Source organism: Rhagoletis pomonella, unplaced genomic scaffold, assembly GCF_013731165.1.
Source record: "Rhagoletis pomonella isolate Grant_MI unplaced genomic scaffold, Rhpom_1.0 Rhpom_scaffold_00006, whole genome shotgun sequence".
NCBI classification, from domain to species: Eukaryota; Metazoa; Arthropoda; class Insecta; order Diptera; family Tephritidae; genus Rhagoletis; species Rhagoletis pomonella.
The window spans coordinates 19664071-19683912 of record NW_023458560.1 but is presented as its reverse complement, the minus strand read 5'-3'; the positions used below and the strand labels follow the sequence as shown (position 1 = coordinate 19683912).

The following is a 19842-nucleotide window of genomic DNA, read 5'->3' as shown; positions in this document are numbered from 1 at the left end:
ATTAAATCAATCGAACAGCTTGGTCCTGAAATATAAGCATTTAAAGAGAGGTTCGTTACGTGACAAAAAATGGAAGTTGATTTTTTCTTTTCTTACAAAATCGCAAAACTCTGCGAATTGTGGAAGGCTATTTTGATGAAACTTATTTTGATATGATTTGGAGCAATTCTAGTTGTTTTTAGAGTTTTTTGAATTAAGCAAATTGTTTCAATTCTCTTTTACAACACCAAGTGTGAAACGTGACGTGACGGTTCGTCACGTGACATAAATTTCCATCGTTATATTTTTGTTAATATTGCTTTTAAATGAATTTTCAACGCAAATAAAACATGTATTTTATGTAGAATATACTTTATATTTTGACTTCAGCGCCAATTCAGGGTCAATTTATTAGAAATCTATGATTTATTATGTTTCAACCACATGCGCCAAATTCGAGCCAAATCGGACCATAAATACGGTTTTTCGAAATATCTCGACCTTGGCACCACCGAGGAAGACCAATTTATGCAAACATGATTCTTCTTACATAGCCAGTATATATTTTAAAAAGCAGACAAATCGGCCCGTAAATACGTTAGATATAAAACTTTTATTTTTTTTGTCGTGGTGGACCTTCCGCTGGAAACACCTATATCCAAATTATTTCGATTTTTTCCGAACTGGCATAGTCGGAGTTACTGCAGTGAATGCTAGAGAGAAAAAACAGGCTCTCTAAAATTGGTCAGCACTTCATACCAGAAATGAATCCAAAGAGACTAAATAGACCTCTCAGATAATCTATAAATAGTAATGTGGAATGGATTTTGTATGCTGTCCTAATATGTGAAGAACGTTCCACACAATAACCAAAACGGCAACAACAGCTGTTTTAACGAGAACAAAATGAGAACAAATGCTTCGGAAACCTTTGGAGTGTAGTCTACAAAAAAAAGTTACAAGGAAATTTAAAGAGATATGAAAGATACGTACCGTCACTCGTGTTACAGGAAGTGTTTTCACTAGTTTTTTTTTTACTTTCCGAGGCACTCCCTTTATTCACTTGACATATTTTCAAAATGGTTTAATATATTTTTAACATCTTAGCCTTACTAACTTAAAAGTGGCCTTGTTGTTTGCTTTCATGAATCTCTGTGTCTTTGTTACTCCGTATTCACGAATCATTTAGACTGAATGAAGGTGTAGTGGTCCGAACCCTGCTTTAGATTTCATCTGCATAGTATACTTGCAGGCTATTTCATTTACTCTAGGTCTGTTCGGTAACCACAGATTAGTGCTAATGGACCTACTTAACTGCCAATTAACCTACTCGATAAGAACTACTGACATATACTACACAAAAAAACGAACTTCGAAAACGGGAAATTCTAACTAATTGCCGATTCCAATCAATCCCGATTTGAAACACGTCACCAAGGTTAAGATTTTTATAAAAACAAATTAAGGAAATTCAATTTTTAAACAGTGCGGTAACTACAATAAAGAAATCAAAATACCTAAAGATGGTAAATAAAATTGCAAATAATTACCTCAAGTGCCAAAAATTTTTTCCTATAGACCAATTATGGCAAAAAAGATGAAAAGGGTCTATTCTCTCCATCTAGAGGGCAGTTGTTTCCTCCGTAGCCATGATAAATAGGTTTTTCTGAGTCAATTGACTTTATGGCTCCCCTCGGGCTTATGCTTTCAACACAACAAAAAAAAAATTTTGATAGATACTCTATATTCTAAAGATGCTTTCCATTCCCAGACAACCGGTCAGGTACGAGCATGATTTTTAATTTCGACCAAACTCAAATACATTGTTTGTTGGTCCAAATAATGAGACACGTATTTTTTCTTTTGGCTCGGAAAAATTTTTCGGCCGAATTAAACGCGATTTTGTTTTTCAGGCAAAAATCGATTATTCGAATTGACAGTGAGAATGTTTTTTTAAAATGCCCATATTTTTGTCAAAATTTAATAGATGCCAACAATGTTTTTACTCAAATGTCAGTAATTCTTGTCACTTCAAGATAGAATAATATAATTATTGATTATCATTATTTAAAATTTTTTATTTGACAATTAACAAAAAAAGCACATTTTTTTTAAATTTAATTTCTCAAAAAGTGTATTTTTTTTCTCTCAAACTTTTTTACCGGGAAAGAGACACTTTGAACTACAATCAACCCAAATCTCTAATAGCGAAGATTTTTTTTTCAGAGTTATGATTTTTTATAGAAAATATACGTTTTTGTGGTACATACTACAATATTCTTATATTGTTTAACTAAATGGAACATATGTATGTAATATATCAGCAAAAAATACAGCCGTGATCATTTTTTGTGTATCAAATAGATATTAGAACACACTTTCCACCATACAGTTTCGAAATACAAAATCACATTTTCCCGCTTTTTATAATCGAAATCCGGATCGTGACGATCTGCTCGAGTAGCTGAAGAAGAAAGGCTGTTAGCTGACTGGTTAAGTGGATGACCTGCGACTGGTGGTTAAGGGAAGACACATGGATCTCGTATACGATTCGACACAAGGTACCCTAAAACTAGTGATAAAAACAGACGGCTTACGGCGTCCTCGCCGTTAATCTAAGAAGACAGAACTGGTTTATACACGAGCAAAGGCGAGGTAACCAGCAGCGCTGCTCTTCTTTCAGTTGGAGGTATTCGCCTGAAAATGTCTGGCAGTCATGCCCACATTTAGCTAGGAAAGGGTGAAGAAAGCACCACTTATATATGTATATATATAATATTAGAACTCACTAGTGATAAATGCATATTAGTACTGGTGGGATGGTTCAGTGCTGACCGCTCCCTTCCGGATGCATAACGCTATGTTGAACATAATTTCCGTTGATATTTGAGGCAAAGCTGTAGTCATGCTGAGGATAATCAGATGCACTGTTACGTAGCCAGTCGACTGACTTCTCTACTTAAAATGGGCTGGGGAGGTCAGCAATCCTAAACTTGAGCTAAACAGAGAGTTCTTGACTCTTTCCTCCAACACTATCCTCAAATTTCGACCCGTCCGTGAATACAAGTACGGTACGCACCGATCCGTTTCTTTAAATATGAGTTCGACGTTTCCAAAGAGTTCCGAGTGGTAGTCCTCTGGGTTGAAGGAAATGCCAGAGCTTTTTAACCCGATAGCCGAGATGATTGAAGCAGCTCTACGGGTACGAGGTTAGCAATTGCGTTGAGCACTGAAGTAGCTGCGGTCCCTAGCGCTCCACTGAGTTCAATACAGGTGACCTACCTTATCTACTAGTATAAGCTTTTCTAATGAATTCCACCAGACAATGACCCTATATAACATAAATAATTGACTTGATTATGCTTACATGTTGGTTGTAGTGCCTCACAGATTTCACTCAACATGCAGTTAATGCATATTTAATAGCAACATTTGGTTTCACTTCCCGTGGACAATTTCATTCTATCGTAGCCTACCTGTCAAGCATCTGCGCTTTCATGTAGCCAGTAGATTACTATTCAAGAGACGCCACACATCTTTCCTGTGGCACTTTTATAGCAGAATCGGGAAGCTGCCTTTTCTAGTTTTATAGCGGGTCTCAGCTAGCGGACTAATTTATTACTAAGTTTAAGTACTGTGGATGAGTGACAGGCAATCATGAAAGACGATAACCCGACAGACTATCATTGCAAGCTCCTGGAGGACGTCGTTGACGACGACGATCCAGAGCAATGGTGAGAGACCGCCGCCCTGTGACGTATAACAATTCATCCTGCGCTAGGTAGAGGCACTGTCACACTCTGATATGATTGTTCTGTCGCTTGATCGAGATACATAAGTCTCCATACACTTTAAAATTGCTATATACCTCTTTCGTACGCTCTCACCTGGAGTATGCAGTAATAATCTGGTGTCCGTTCCACCAGTTCCATATCAATACGATTGAACGCGTTCAGATCCTATACCCTCATACACGCTTATCGCTGCTCAATTTAAAATCGTTAGATAAAAGAAGGTCAATACTGTCTCTAACTTTTATTTTTTGCATTATCCAAGGATCTTGTGACTGTCCGCAGCTTTTGGGTAAAATTAATTTTAATGTACCGAGGAGGTATCTGCGTGTTTCCCCGCCTTTTTATGCTGAAAATTTCAGAACGAATTATGCCCGTAATACACCCATTGGCCGGGCAATGTGTGAACTTAACCAGATCTCAATTACTATCGACCTTGATTTTTCTCTATTTAAGTAAATTTTTACCAATATGCTTAATTTGATGTCCTAGATTGTTAAATAGTCTGTAAGAAATTATGTTTTCATAGACTGATGATAAATAAATAAATAAATAAATAAATTGTTCTAGACTCCGAGCTTAATCAGATAATTGCACCAACCGCGAAGTCTTTTTTCTTAAAAAACTAATCTATAATTTTAACAATTTAGTTCAAAGCAGATTCCACTGATCTTCTCATAAAGCAGGAGGGCCGGAAGAAGAGTGGTGACAATTCTCCATCTTTTCGTTTCTTAATTACACAAATACTGACTCTGGTCATTGCTAAACTAATTTATTCTTATGTATATACTGAACAAGTCGGTTTAGTTATTTCAAGTTCTGGACCCAAGTCGTTACATTTTAAATTGCACAATTTAAACTAATAAAAGTTTCGCACATCTTTTCTTTCATATATGTAAATACGAACATACATTAAAAGTGTGAAAAAAACAAGCTATCTTTACTATGCCCATAAGAACATACTTCTCGTTATAAATCGGATGCCCTTTCTCTTAGTTGTTTTACAACGAACTGTAAACATCTACAACCTTTGACATTCACATATCACAGACATGCATATGTAGGTACTCGAGAGGAAATCACGTTAGAATTCGCTCTCTAATAAATCAATACTTGTTTGCATCGGAAAATAGTACACAATAGAACTTACTAACTCATGTATACACATACTTATGTATGTACATATGTATGAGTTGGAAAGTTACACATAGACGGTTTGAGTATGACAGTTTTGATAGTTCACACGGGTGCTATAAATCGTAGCAGCATGTGTAAGTTTGCACTCAAAAGCAATGCATATCACAAACAACTTTATTTCCACTTTCATAGCCAACGGTGCAACAAAGTCACATACTATGGCAACAGCAGTAGTAAAGTGGCAAAGTTGTGCATTGTTACAATTTTTGTCACCCAAAGCTGCTGGTTTTGAAATGTTTGCAAAGAAATTGGCTGCTAGCAGTGCTTTGCTGTAGTTTTTGTTTAGGTAGCACTCCCTATTGTTTATTTTTAAGTAATTTGGTTAGTGGCAATTTTGATTTTTAAGAACTGCAATAATGAGCATAAATTTAAAAAGCGAAGGTGAATTCAATGAATTTTTCACACTTATTCCCTTAGTATTCAGTTCTTGTGTTGATTAAACCTTTTAACAGAAAATACTTAGAATAGTGAATTTAAGCTATAGCACAAGTACGAATTTCTACTTCAAATTAGAAAGTTCACAGGTCGTATGAGTAACCTGCGACCATACTGACATAGATAGCTTTGAGTTAAAAAAATAAGCCATGCGATTCTGCATACAAAATTGTTTCCAAGAAACTACAAAGCGAGAAAAATATGCGCCCAACATGCCCACGTTTTCCTCGAAGAATAGTGGAAACTTTGTTTCCGAAACACAAGGCTCCTAAGCCCGATGGAGTTCCAAACAAGATGCTCAAAGTGGAGGTACGGCATCAGACATCATCTTTCGTATTTTTATTCAACAACTGCTTGATGGAAGGCACGTTTCCATCAATATGGAAGCAGCAAAATCTGGTACTATTACCAAAACGTGACAAGCCTCCTGAAGATTAATCACGCTACCGACCGATATGTCCGGTGGATTCTGTACCAGGACCCTTGTTGTGGAATACGATGTACAATGCACTGAAAATAAAATTTCGTAAAAGTGCTACGAAAAACTTTCGTAGTCTTGGTTTTTGTACAATGCAAGAAACTTTCGTTCTTAATACGAACACATTTTTCACAACGAAATAAGATTTTACGAACCATTCGTAAATATAACGAAAGGACTTTCGTAAAGCCTTTTTTCAGTACAATTTACGAAATCGTACGTTTATTTTACGAAACACATTCGTAAATTACTGAACAAATCTCTGTACGAATAATTTTGTATATTGTACGAAGGCATTCGTAATATTTACGTATGGTTTTAAAATTTACGAAATCTAAAATACTGTATTCGTAAAATTTACTTAATACTTTCGTACATAGAACAAATGCAGAAACATTTTTTTTTTTTTTTAATTCGTACAACAGACGAATATTTTCGTACGATATACTAAATTACCGTCAGTTTAATATTTCATCATATTTTTATGTACCGCGTGTCATTGCGAAACTACTGGTTGGCTACTGTGCGACGTATATATAATTTTAAAAGTTTCAAGAAGCTTTTGTTGGTTAAAAATTCAATACAAAATTAAATGTTAAAGCTGTGGATAAATGCTTTTAAGCATACAAATTTTTTAACTTCGCCACGCTGAGCCTTGCTCTGCAATGTGGGACTTCGTAAATAGGCAATTTCATCAGTTACCTATCAACGGCAAGGCCAAGCCAGGAACAGACGCACTACTTAATGAAATTTTAAGTAAGTACATGTATGATTTTTCACTGAAACTTGCCTTTCAGACGCCTTATAATTTTCCTTTAATTTATAGTCGAGAATGGAAACTAACATCGAAGAAGCTGCGAATCTGCCAAGTACCTCCACATAAAAACATTGCAGAACATTTTGTTAAAGAAAAACGCTTAAAATTAGGAATAAAAACAAAATAAAAGTGTTGTGTTATATATTCGTGTGTTATTATATTCGTCTTATGTTTTTTACAGGGTGGTGAATGAAAGCAATCGAAAGTTCTACGAAACAACCGCAGATTTTAGGAAAATAATTTCGTTAAATATACGAACTATTTTGTGCATTTTACAAAAATTTCGTAAAAAAATTAAGAAATAGTACGAAATTCCTTAGTAAGTAGTACGAAATTCGTTCGTAAATAGTACGAATACGTTCGTAAAATGTACTAAGATCTGATGTCTCTTATTTTCGTAGTATGTACGAAAACGGTTTTGTACTATCAACGAAAACTTTCGTGGCTCAAAATGACGAAAACTTTCGTAAAATGTAAATCTGTCTAGTAACACCAAAATAATTGGCTTAGGCGACGACATAGTTTAGTGGTGGTGGGTAAATATATTTGTGATATTTGAGAAAAATTAAATGAATCGGTGAATAAAACAAAGGCAGAACAAAAAACAGAGGCGGTACTTATCTCAAGCCCAAAAAAGTCAAATACCTCGGTATCATGATTGGCAAAAGTCTTGCCTTCAGAGCGCATCTCGAATACGTAAAAGAAAAAGTAGCCAAAACAGTAACAGAGCAGAGCTGTGTAATGATTGAATCAATTGAGTGTGCATTCTCATTTTTTTCGTTTCAAAAATGTGATTGTTTGATTTAAAAAATTTAACAACCACTCTTGAGATTGGTTACAAATTGTAAACACAAAATATGTAGTGTGTTATGGAATGGTTGACACCCATTCACATAGAGAATGTGAATGCAAAAAAAAAAACTCAATCATGTATGATTGGACGTTTATGGGAATGCAATCTGTCAATATCATTCAGTACTAATACTATTTGTTGTATCAGGGTTGAAATTTTTGTACTCAAAATGTGAAACCAGAAGATTGCCATCTCCCTCAAAATAAGTAAACAAATAAATATTTGGTGCTAAAATATTTTTCTAAGTGTTTGGCCGAACTTCTGCTCAAACTTGAGGCATGAGTTCTGATTTTATAAGAAGAGTTTTCAAGGCAGAAATATACTCGAAGGTTTGCCATTGCGTGCCGAAGGACGACTGCTATTTTGGGTTATGATCTGACCAGGTATTTAACCATGGTCCTATGGAGTGGAAGTACGCACATGTAATCACTCTGCTACGGCGGCCGCCGTAAGTACATGCTATACATATCGTCGTTTAAAGTACAAAACCGCGTATCAAGAAAATGCAAAACCGCGTAATTGCATAAATTATTTTCTAGAGAGTAAAGTCACACATATTTCAAAATGGTTATCTTTTTTATAAAGCAAACGTATTTCTGGCTAGTATATTTCAGGACGAATGGATAAGAATTTAGCCAAGAGCTTTTGTGAGCAAATCCAATTTTTGGCAGCCAATGTCAGTCACACGGTTTTGCAGAATGACGATACGCGGTTTTGTACTTTAAACGACGATATATATGTAAACATATTAGATTATTTATTCTCAAAATGCATGAAAACTATAGTATGCTTGCAAACAATTAATAACATTTTGTGATAAACAGTTTTACAAATGTACTTGCACTTCAAATTTGTATTTTAATAAAGTATTAATTAAATAAATTATTATTGTAAATTATTATTTTAATAAATAGATATAAAGATATTTATACTTGGCAACTCTTGGACTTTTCTTCATTTGTAACAAATGACAGATGTATACAAAATAAAAAAATAATTGTATTTTTCAAATTTAAAGCAAACGGGCGTTATTTACAAAAAAATGTAGTTAGGGATCGAATTGCGCATATTTTTTTTTTACAATATCAAGTGCCCACAAGAAGTGTTAAACCCATAAATAGCTTAAAAAACGCTTTCGAAAATTCGAAACGAGAGTGAAGTGCAGTGTTCAATTGTGATCGAAATTGCAGGCAAAATTTGTGCGTATGTAATTAATGTTTTACTTATTTGAAGAAATGTTGCCCCTTGTCATTAAAAATAAGCAAACCAAGACCCCCGCGTCCCACTGGTTACATAATACTTGAATAGCCCCTTAATTAACATGTGTTTGTTTTGAGAACGCACGGCCAGTTAAACAGGCATGTCTGAATCGATTTCCTTCATCATTCTTAGCTATTTGATGTGGATTTTTATTGTTATGTGTTGCAAACAGACATTTTAGGAACTAAATGGGTTCTAATCTATGTACTCAAGCGCACTTATTTTTAACAGTTTCCAGTAGGGCTGTGCGACTATTCGATTACTCGAGCAAGTTGGTTAATCAATTATTCGGTTAATCAATTACTCGAGTAATCAAGATTTTGATTACTCAAAACGATGATTAATCGAGTTACTCGAAATATGATTACTCAAAAAAAATAACTTTGCTCGTTAAAAGAGTTTCCTTTGGAAAATGCTTATTTTCTTTTTTACATTCTGTATATGAACAAATTTTTCGTTTACATTTTTGAAAACAGAAACGTTGTTTTCAAAGCATCAAGGAACTTTAACTTCTTTATACATGTGTAAAGAGTTGAAATGTTGATTACTCATTTTACTCGAAATGTTGATTAATCATAAAGCAAATTACTCAAATATTTTTGTTTTTGGTTAATCAAAAATCTTTATTACTCGAGTAAATGAACTTTTAAGTAATCATAATTTCCAATTAATCGAATAATTGAGTTATTTACTTTATGATTAATTAAAATTTTGTGTAATCAATTAATCGCACAGCCCTAGTTTCCAGTTTATGTAATATTAATCAAAACAGCTTTTATTTATTTTATGTATTATGTGATTTCTGGAAGCGTTGAATACAAAAAAGGGCTGTGACTGGGTTTATGTAATTTGAAATTGTGTTGATGATTACTAATAATAATAGAAAGGCGCTTACATATCGACACAACTAAAAATTTCATATATTTCAGTAAAGCCAATTAAAGATTTTTTGTTTCGTAATTTAGCAATAATATGTCTTGGAACGTAATTATTCCGGATTATATGCAGTCATACTGTAAGCTTTCAAATTATGTATTTTTCTAAACCTGAAATTTTGAATTGCGCCGTTATTGCAGAGGATTGTGGCATGCGCCTTGATGTTGTCGCACAAAGGGAAGGGACCTACAGTTTTACGCCGACTCCTGCCGGGGGCCGACCACTATTACAAAAAACATTTTCTTTTTTTTTGTTGGCCGGAAATGGGCTCGGATGCTCACCCTGCGGAATGGTAGTGCGCACTTCTAACCACTACACCACAGCGATCGCCTAATTAATTTTAATCATTAATCGCGATTAAACATTTATTCGTTAATTTTTAGTCATTCATAGACTAACATTTTGTCGACAATACGCGCATAAGATAGTCACAAATTTTCACAAAAGAGAAAAGTGATTTTCTTCAAAACTTTTGAATGACGTCTTGACTGAACTTACTAACTCGGAATTTGTACTATTACTTATAGAGTAGGCTATTCATAAAGTCTGGGTAATGAAATAAAAATTTTTCTATTTTAAGTTCCATAAATATAAGGAGACTTTTATTGTTTAATTTATTTTTTGCACATAAACTTGTATCTTGAACTTCTTTTTCCAAAAAGTGAGGATGTCAAAATTTCAATAGATATCGGATGTACGGTAATTTTCCAAAGAGATCTCCTAATAGATAAGTTCATGAAAACTGTTCCAAACGAAAACTTAAAATTGATAAAAAAAAAATAATAACTAAATTTAACTAATTTATATTAGAGGTTTGAAGTTTATCCCACTGTAAGAATGAAATCTTCAGCTATGTGTTTCCATTGTCACTTTTTCGTAGCCATATCAACAGCCTGACAATTAAGAAGATTGTGACGTTTCATGCTACCATACGCAATATCTCAAAATCCTTCAAATTTTATTATTAACCTTTTGTTTGTTAAAAACATTTTCTTCTTAGATTCGAAACTTGATCAAGCAAAATTGCCTTTGTGTTTAACTAAGAGATGCTCAATAAGCTCAGAATTGTAGTTCTCATTTGCATACATAACAATAAATTATTAATTTTTGTTTCACACCAACTCCAATATTGAATAGTAAAATATATTTTAATCTTACCCAAATAAACAACGATTTAGTTCAATGGTCAATCACATATAGAGTATAGGGTGGTAATGTGTTAAAGTCTTAAAGTTTTTAAACGTAAAATTACAGCTAATACCTTTTTAAGCGTTTTTTAATTTAACCAAAACTCATTAGCATCCACTCAAGCAAGGAATTATTTACTTTTCAACATGCATTAGCAGAGTGCACTTCTCTTTTGTTTACAATTTGGTTGTCAAACACACTACATCGGATCTTTTGCCAGATTTACCAGAATTTTCCACCAGGGAGCTTCTGACAAAGAGATGACCTTACTTACTCTCTTATCTGTCCTCTCAGTTGCCAGAAAACCAAGTACGATTTCCGGTAAAATCTGGAAATTCTGGTAAAAAATGGTAATTTCGGACTCATGCGGGTTCACAACTAAATAATATTGGGAATACTTTTGAGGTGTTTGAAGAGGGTTGCGACCTGTTTGAAACTAAATTTATTTATAATAATCACATTTTGGCCTTGGCACTTTTGCTAAGTTTTTGCCGAGCTTCTCCTCCGATTTGTAGCGTGCGCCGTTGCTGTCACACAAATGGGAGGGACCTACAAACTTACGCCGACGCCGAACGGCGATACAATTTTTATGATGAGCTATTTTTTGATTAAAGACACTAAGATTTTTAAAATATTTTCAATAAAACCATCAACCTAAATGTAAAGCTTATGCGAAGTAGTTATCTAATTTAATGTAAATTTTAAACATTTTCAAGATAAAACATGAATTATATTTAAAACGTAAATGTTAATACAACTGTTTTATATATAATCCCAAACAGATGATATAAAATCCCCTCTACCAAAAAACTTAAATTGGGTAACGCCGGTTTGAATTTTTACAATTGAGCAATTGTCAAAAATCTTCCTTTTTATCAAAAAGTTATTTACCAGGGTGTCTTTGAACTAATGATTGGTACTGAGTTAAAGAATGCACACACATAAAAGATTGCAGCCTTTTCAATACTCATTCAGTGTTAAACCCTTTTTTGATTGGGCATTGGTTTTTTCAATCTTGCTATGAATATGTTGATGTGTGAATTCATAACTGCTTTGAGAGAATGGAAAATTCAAAAATTTTAAACCTCAATCCTAAGCGAAGAATAAGTAATGAAAACTGGATAGAAAAAAATTGTTGATTTAAAATTGAAAATGATTTCACACTTACACAGCTCTGTAACAGAGTTATTCAGATTAATGATTAATACACGAGGTCTCAAACAAAAGGGAAAGCAAGTACTGGCAGGTGTAGTAAAAAGTCAACTATCGTATGGTTCACCAGTGTGGTATAAATTGATCTCATACCCGTCATATTATCGCGGTAAGAACTCAGTGCGCACTATGCGCACTCCGTAAAACAATGTCTGACGACTGGTGATATTTGGTCTCCTTCCCATTCAAATCTTAGCAAAAAATACTTATTTAGCATCGTCTTTGAACCCAACAAGTGCAGTCGAATGAAAGATGGCTAGGGAAACTGGCTTAGTAGAATGGCAAGGCAAGTGGGACGGCTCGACCAAGGGCCGCTGGACGCATTGTTGCATTCCTGACCTAAAATCTTGGATAGGGAGCTTCAAAGCGTATATGTACAGATTCAAGCACAAAAGCAATCCATACTGCGACACCTGCGGAGATGGTATGAAAGAGGATGCAGACATGTCCTTTTTAAGTGTCCCCAATTCAGACAGGAGAGAAGAAGGCTTCAAGCCATTGTTGGCGATACGATATCACGCGAAAAGAATGGATCGCGGGTAACGATGTTATAGCCTCTACAATGAAAAAACTAAGCAGTCTTGAACTAATAAGACGTAGCAGCGGCGACTAAGCGCCATTCGATTATCCACCCTCCCCGTCCCTGATGATATGCTTGGAGACAGTCCCATGGGGCGCGGACCTTGAATTAAAACAGGGTAACCCTGGTTTCATGGGGTCACTGTGGGTGCTAACACAACGTCCACAAAAAAACAAAGCTTCGTGTTCAAAATTCGCTTTTGAAATTTACCAAGAGCTCCTACTGTATGTTTTCCATTGTGAATGGAAACTTTCCATTACGGGATGTGTCCACTTAAGCACTTTTTCCTTTTCAACACGTGCAACTTCAAAATATCACAAATTTCAACAACATTGGGTCCAACATTAGGCTTCATACTCTGCAGCCGAATAGATTCGCAACTGGTGACTTGGACGACCATTCATTCGACTATCCATATACAGGTTTTTTTGTCTTTTTTATACAAAGTCTACGAAAAAATACACCTGAGAAAACTCTCATTCCGATTGCACTTATCTCCCAAAGTTTACGCTGCTACCTACTTTTGACCGATTTTTCTATATAAATCCTCTTATGCGCTGTGAGCAGGTCTTCAATGGAAATTATCGTGTTACCACAACTTTATCTGGAACTGTATGTAGGTATTCTTAAAATCAATCCTGTATTTTACTTAATGAGAAGTATAACTGATTTTGGCAAAAGGGGAAAACCCAAGGCAGCCTCTGCATCGGAAAAAATAGAGAAATTTTAGCGGCGAAGAAAACAGTCTTGCTTTCCAGATCTGCATATGTAGTATATGTATGTACATGTGTACGTGTTTCCATCATTTGCAAAAAGTAAACCAGTTCAATAACCCATACTCTTCGACCCTGAAAATTTGCTCCCTAGCTCCTTTGGACTTAAGTTAGTATGTAACGCACCTTCCACGCAATCACAAAAAGGGACAGTGCGAACCCTTTTGGCAAATTCTCTCCACCTTAATACCATTTTAGAAATGGTACGGTCTTAAATATTTTATTTGCTGTCGTCGACTTACTGCCCTTGTCAGCTATTAAAACCACAAGCAGGCTTGGCACGCATCAGTGGCACGTTCGAAAAACGTAATAGAAGGAACAAAAAAATAAAATTATAATATTGTGGCACTGTGCAAAACGTTGAGGTCGGTAAACTTCTAACCCTTTTTAGAGGAAACCAACATTTAACTCTACTTATACTTTGAGTGAAAAGCTTGTGGGGATTGCAGGAAAAATTTTGCAAAACAAAATTTAAGAAAACTCACAATAGATTCAATGGAAATCTTGGAATTTGCATAAGTTTCACGCTAGCTTGCCGACACAACTTTTGAATGAACTCACTTGGCGTTCAACCCTCATTACGGCGCGTAGGTGAACGTTGAAGGATCTCAAATTACAATTTGCATTTATTTCATTTTTATTTTGCCTGTTTCCTTCCTTTCACCAGTCAAATGCCAACTGCGAGCAACTCAAATGAAAAACGAAAAACATGCAATCGTTGCATTAGTGTAAGCACAGTGCGCACCACAGCTTGAATGGCAGACAGATAGCGAAAACTGAAGAAAAAAACGTAAATACATTTGTGACCACCCACAACTGCAGTGGAGGGAATTGGTTATAAGATAGGATGTACTTGCCTGCCAGATAAATGTCAGAAATGAAAACGGAGCACGCGGAGTGCAAAAAAAAAAATAGAAGGCAGCACACAAAGGATGAAATGAAAATGAACGCTGAATAAAATAATTTCAAATTAGAGTGAAATTGAGAAGTGCGAGGAAAGAAAATGTAAATCAAAGGATACGTTAGCGCTTAATTCAAATCAATACTTATCAAACCAAACCGTAGTCCTATGCATTGCATGTGGTTGTGTGTGTTTGCGACAAATTAGGGAGGAAGAAGTGAATTAGAGCCTCTTTATTAGTAAATACTTAAAGAGATTTCGCACATTTAACAGCTGTTGGCAATAAATTCCGAATTTTTTGTTACGTCCTTTATAAATTTTTTTGTATTAAGAAAGTTGTACCTTACACATTATTTCATAGTATGTATTTATGCATCAGCGCGCCTGAAAGTATGCTCACTCGCTTGAGTGACAAACCAACATGGATGTAAATTAGGGTGGTTCAAACAAAATATAGTCGGAATTTTAATGCTCTCTGACCCCAGAATGGTTCTACATCGAACAAAATATACAAAATATATGTTTTAAAAAATATTTACAGCTCGCGCCAAGCGCTCAAAGTTTCCCATGTAAATATTTTATATGGCAAAAAAAAAACAATTTTTCGTAGATGTGATAATCCTCGCAAATAAATATTTTCAATTTGGAAACCTTTCAATTTGGAAGACTTCAAAGAATATTATTCAATTGTTTATTTGTCATTCTTTGGTATTAACTACTTTTCATTGGTCCCCCAAAAAATTGCAATGGGTGACTCATACAAAATATTAGTATTAAAAAATGGTTAAATAAACACTTGGGTGTTATTTTTTGAACTCTCCTGAAAAGAAAAACAGTGCATTTCAATCGAAAAATATTGAGTTGCAAGGCTTTTATACCATATCTACGAAAAATTATTTATTTCCCCATGTAAAATACATGGAAAGCTTTGAGTGCTTTGAACGACCTCTAAACATTTTTACTAAAAAACAATACTACGGGTGAGACCTTACTTTTTGCGCAAGCATTTTCAGACCACCATAATGTACACATTCTCTTTTGCATACACAGTACATGCGAAAAGTATTTGCACAAATATTTGAATTATTGCAATTGACGGTAATTTATGCGAAATATTTTATGGCTTCGTAGCACAAGGTCTTCAATAAAGTGCTTTAGACATATTGTTGGTATTCGGCTAAGGTGACGAGAATTATTTAGGGCAGACATTCTATTTTCAGTTTAGAATAAGTATGGTTGTAGTAAAAAAAATTCGGTGATAAAATATGCGCTAAATATTTGAAACGCAATAAAATTTTTGCACATTATTGAAAGAGTGGAGCCTGTAGAAACATGTTTTATTTTGTATATTAAATAAAAAAATTAAGTACACTGCGGTGTTTTTTTTAGTTATGGAATATTTTAAGGCCTTAATATTGATCAGTTGTAGGTAACACAACAATATTTATTTTACTGTAAGTCAAAGCTCTGATTGGGCAAATATTTAGGGCTTGAAGTCTTTCAATTTGAATTAAAAAAATGTAAACCGCTCCTAGGTACTAGTTTTGAACTGGGACTAAAGAAAATATGAATTTTATAATGAAAAGCAAAGAATTGGGGAATTCCTTTCGTCCCTTCAATGTAGCCTAAATAGTAGTAAACTATCAGCTACTCTGGAAAAATGAGATTCAGTGCCACGACTATATGGATGACATTGTCATAATAGCACCCTCTGCGATGTAATTTAAAGATGCTAACACTTAACAAAATAACTCAACCAAAACCTCAATCCTCCTTTTGGCCAGGAGCAACGTCCTCTCAGACATTAGCAACCTACGATTGACTTACGCTAAGATTATTAACTAGGACTGATCCTAGAGACCAAACTACTATCGAAAAAGTACGTATACTCAAACATATCCAGAGCAACAAAAGCATTAATATGCAGTGTACAATTTTCTAACAGTTGTATCCTAGGAATGAGCCTGAGAATCCTAATATGGAAACATATCATGAAGGAACTACCCAAGCCGCGTTAAAATGGCATGTGTTTAAATTACGGGGGGATATGCGCACCTGCCCGGCGGAGATTACTCTAGAGCTGGAGCTTTTACCCTAAATTGTATATCTGGCGGTAGAACGAAATCTACTTAACTTTTCTAAATGAGGTTTTGGCAGGGGGAAGGTCATATCAACCAGAATCTCCCGGCTTCAGCTGGCCCTTTCCAGACATCAGCTTCCGCTTGGAATTGTGTTCACTTTGGAAAGGCATCTCCCGATAAGTACCCTGCACTGGTACACAGTAGTGTCTACGGGCCCAAAAATAGACTATCGATGCCAATGGAAATGTGCATATTTCAAAAAGAAGTCAACGCCATGCATCCATGTGCGGAGATAAATCTGAGCAGGTACTTCGACAATGAGAGAAATGCCATCCTCAGTAATAGCAAAGCGGCACCAATGCGCTTTCATCTTTCAAAATACTCATCATCGTCACTATTCTTTTAGCGCCTAGAGAAACTCAACTCTCTTCAAAAATCCAATAGCATAATTCTATAATACATAGATTCCAAGTCAAAAGCGAATATATAGAATTGAGATGGCGGAAGCTATGGCTACAACCTCAATTAGGACGGACTAAATCATATAACGATCTTAGAGCTTAAGCTTTAACAACGTCTCGACAAAATATCTTTATGGTAATACGGAGTATGGATATATTGAGAAGAGATTTATTTTGGATAAAGCCCACACTGATGGAATTAGGCTATCTATTTTTTTTCCTCTTAAAATATTTATTACTTATTATTGGCTGATAGGAAAACGCTTACGATATCCTTTGATGGCTATTGTCATTCCCAGGAACTGTGAGACAGCTGTTAAGTGACTGAATTTTAAGACATACATACATATGTAGGAAATATAAAATTTGTGACGGATTTTCAAGTGATTTTAGCACATCAGCAAAGTTGAGTATACAGCAGCTTATGAGTTTCGCTGACTATCCTAACCATGTAATTTAAGGCATTAGTCTACAAAGTCACTCGCTCAAACTATTCAAATTTTGAAACAGTTAAGCTACCGTCGTGTAGCTGTTAAAATTTATGCAGTCCAATGGTTTTACTCTAACACACTTGCAAGTGTACGAGCACTAAAATTCAAACTCACTTATAAATATTTAGGCATAGATACATTAACGACAACTGCAATCAGTGCTAAACTGCCAATGGCATGCCGAGAGTAGCCACATAAATTTAGATGGTTTGCACAGACTAATTAAAAGCGCCTGCAAGCGACATGAGTCAAGGTGTATATGGCGTAGTGTCTGGACACTTTATTGAACAACAACAACAGCAAAATAATAAATGGAGTAGGTAGCTTTGACACCTACGAGATAGGAGCGTGTTGATATTTTAGTACATACTTACAAACGCAATACTTCTACTATGAACCAGACCAGGTTTGCAAAGCACACTGAAATGTGTGAACATAAATTTTGAGAGAGGACTTGCTATTACGTAGTTGTCGTTAAGTGAAGTAGGTCAATGCTGGTCAAGATAATTGCAAGTCTCTTCTTAGACAACTAAAAGATATTAGGCAAAATAGTTCCAGATGAGCTAGAGACTTTAAACTTCAATGTTAACTGAGAACCCAATGACAATGCAATACGAAAGATGAATTAATCCGCTATGTGGCACAGGTGTCAAGATTTGAAAACCCCGTATTTATGGTCCGAGTTGTTTCATATTTAAAACTTAAAGGGAAAGAAATACCTCCACAAAAAATTTACCGTTAGGTGGTACGGGGGTCGTTTTTACAACGCTTTTATCAACTTGCAATGTTGTGTTCCAGAAACTTTCAATGTTGTGTTCCAGAAGCTTTCAATGTTGTGTGTCCGACACGATAAAGCAAAGCTTTGAAAAGCTCCTATAAAAAAGCATAGTGAATAGGGCGAGGTAGATGACATCTAGATGTCGCCCTATGTACTACGTTTGCTACACCGAAAATAGACGACACGCCATTCTTTAAATAAAATTAATTGGTGCTCGTTTGTATGTACATACATATGTAAATGCATGTGTGTGCACCTTTCTATTAATATCGTTGAATTATTTTAATATCTATTGCAAACTTTTATTCAGACAGGACTAAAAAGTAGAAAATAAATAATATAAAAAAACTTTTTAATATACAACGCTTTTATAAATGGACTAAAAAGTAGAAAATAATACTTCTCAGTCCCATAGAATTTGTTTTGATAACTTTTGATTTTGAAATTTTAGCAAAAGTCATTATAAACAATCTATGAAATTGAAAATGAAAAGCGTGGGGCGCATGTAATACACTTGAATTGATATGAAAAGTAATATATGAATGTATGTATGTGGGTATATGAATAACGACCGCTTAAAATCGATTTCAAAGCTTTACTTTCGCTGTAGAAATTTTAGGTCTACGTTATGTAGTTTGACTATTGTCAATTAAATCGAATGCTTTGTATTGCATGCGCTCCACGTTTTTCATTTTCAATTTCATAGATTGTTTATAATGACTTTTGCTAAAATTTCAAAATCAAAAGTTATAAAAACAAATTCTATGGGACTGAGAAGTATTATTTTCTACTTTTTAGTCCATTTATAAAAGCGTTGTATATTAAAAAGTTTTTTTTATATTATTTATTTTTCATTTTCACTTTTGGTTTGTTTTTGCAACGAGCGCAAATGTTTGCAAATGCGGCGGTAGCGCCAACAACTGCGTCGTCGAGCAGCGATATAGGCAGCGAGAAGTTAAAAATACGATCAACTGCAATGGACATGGAGGCGGCTGCAAAGGAAATGAGCGCCGAGAAGACGGAGATAATGAATGATGATGGGGCCAAAGGTACGAAAACTGAAAGCCAGACAGACACTGCGACTATGGTGATGACTGAAATGAAAATGAGCTACAAGGAGAATGACTGGTGGCAGCATATGGTACTCTATCAGATCTATCCACGTTCGTTTATGGATACCAATGGCGATGGTGTAGGCGATTTGCAAGGTGAGTAGAGGGGGAGGGGGAATGCATTTTTCTCTGTGTGAGATTGCGTGATTTTAATTTTCTTTTCCTTGCAGGTATAATTATGAAACTACCGTATCTCGCTGAGACAGGCATTCATGCTGTTTGGTTGAGTCCGATTTTCAAGTCGCCTATGGTGGATTTTGGCTACGACATAACTGATTTCAAAGATATTCACACGGAATACGGTACAATGCTAGACGTCGATAAGCTGATAACGGAATCGAACCGCTTAGGTAACCGTTAAACCATGATCCCGTTAGATTTGGCGCGGGTTTATGTGCTGATTTGTTGTAAATATATATTTGCAGGAATTAAAATAATCATGGATTTTGTGCCCAATCACACGTCAAATCAAAGTGAATGGTTTGAGAAGTCGATTAACCGCGAAGATGGCTTCGAGGA

The 19842-nt window shown here is 35.1% G+C and overlaps 2 protein-coding genes across 2 annotated transcripts in view; one reads left to right on the top strand and one right to left on the bottom strand.

Moving 5' to 3' along the window:
* LOC118740478 (calcium/calmodulin-dependent 3',5'-cyclic nucleotide phosphodiesterase 1) overlaps positions 1-19842 on the bottom strand; it is a 737853-nt gene that overhangs the window by 364124 nt on the left and 353887 nt on the right. The window lies entirely within an intron of this gene.
* Positions 19031-19840, top strand: LOC118741491 (maltase 2-like; the record flags this gene model as incomplete). The annotated part of the gene is made up of 3 exons (XM_036473492.1): positions 19031-19419; positions 19494-19673; positions 19749-19840. Coding segments are annotated over exons 1-3 (591 nt in total), but the record flags the coding sequence as incomplete, so codon positions are not given.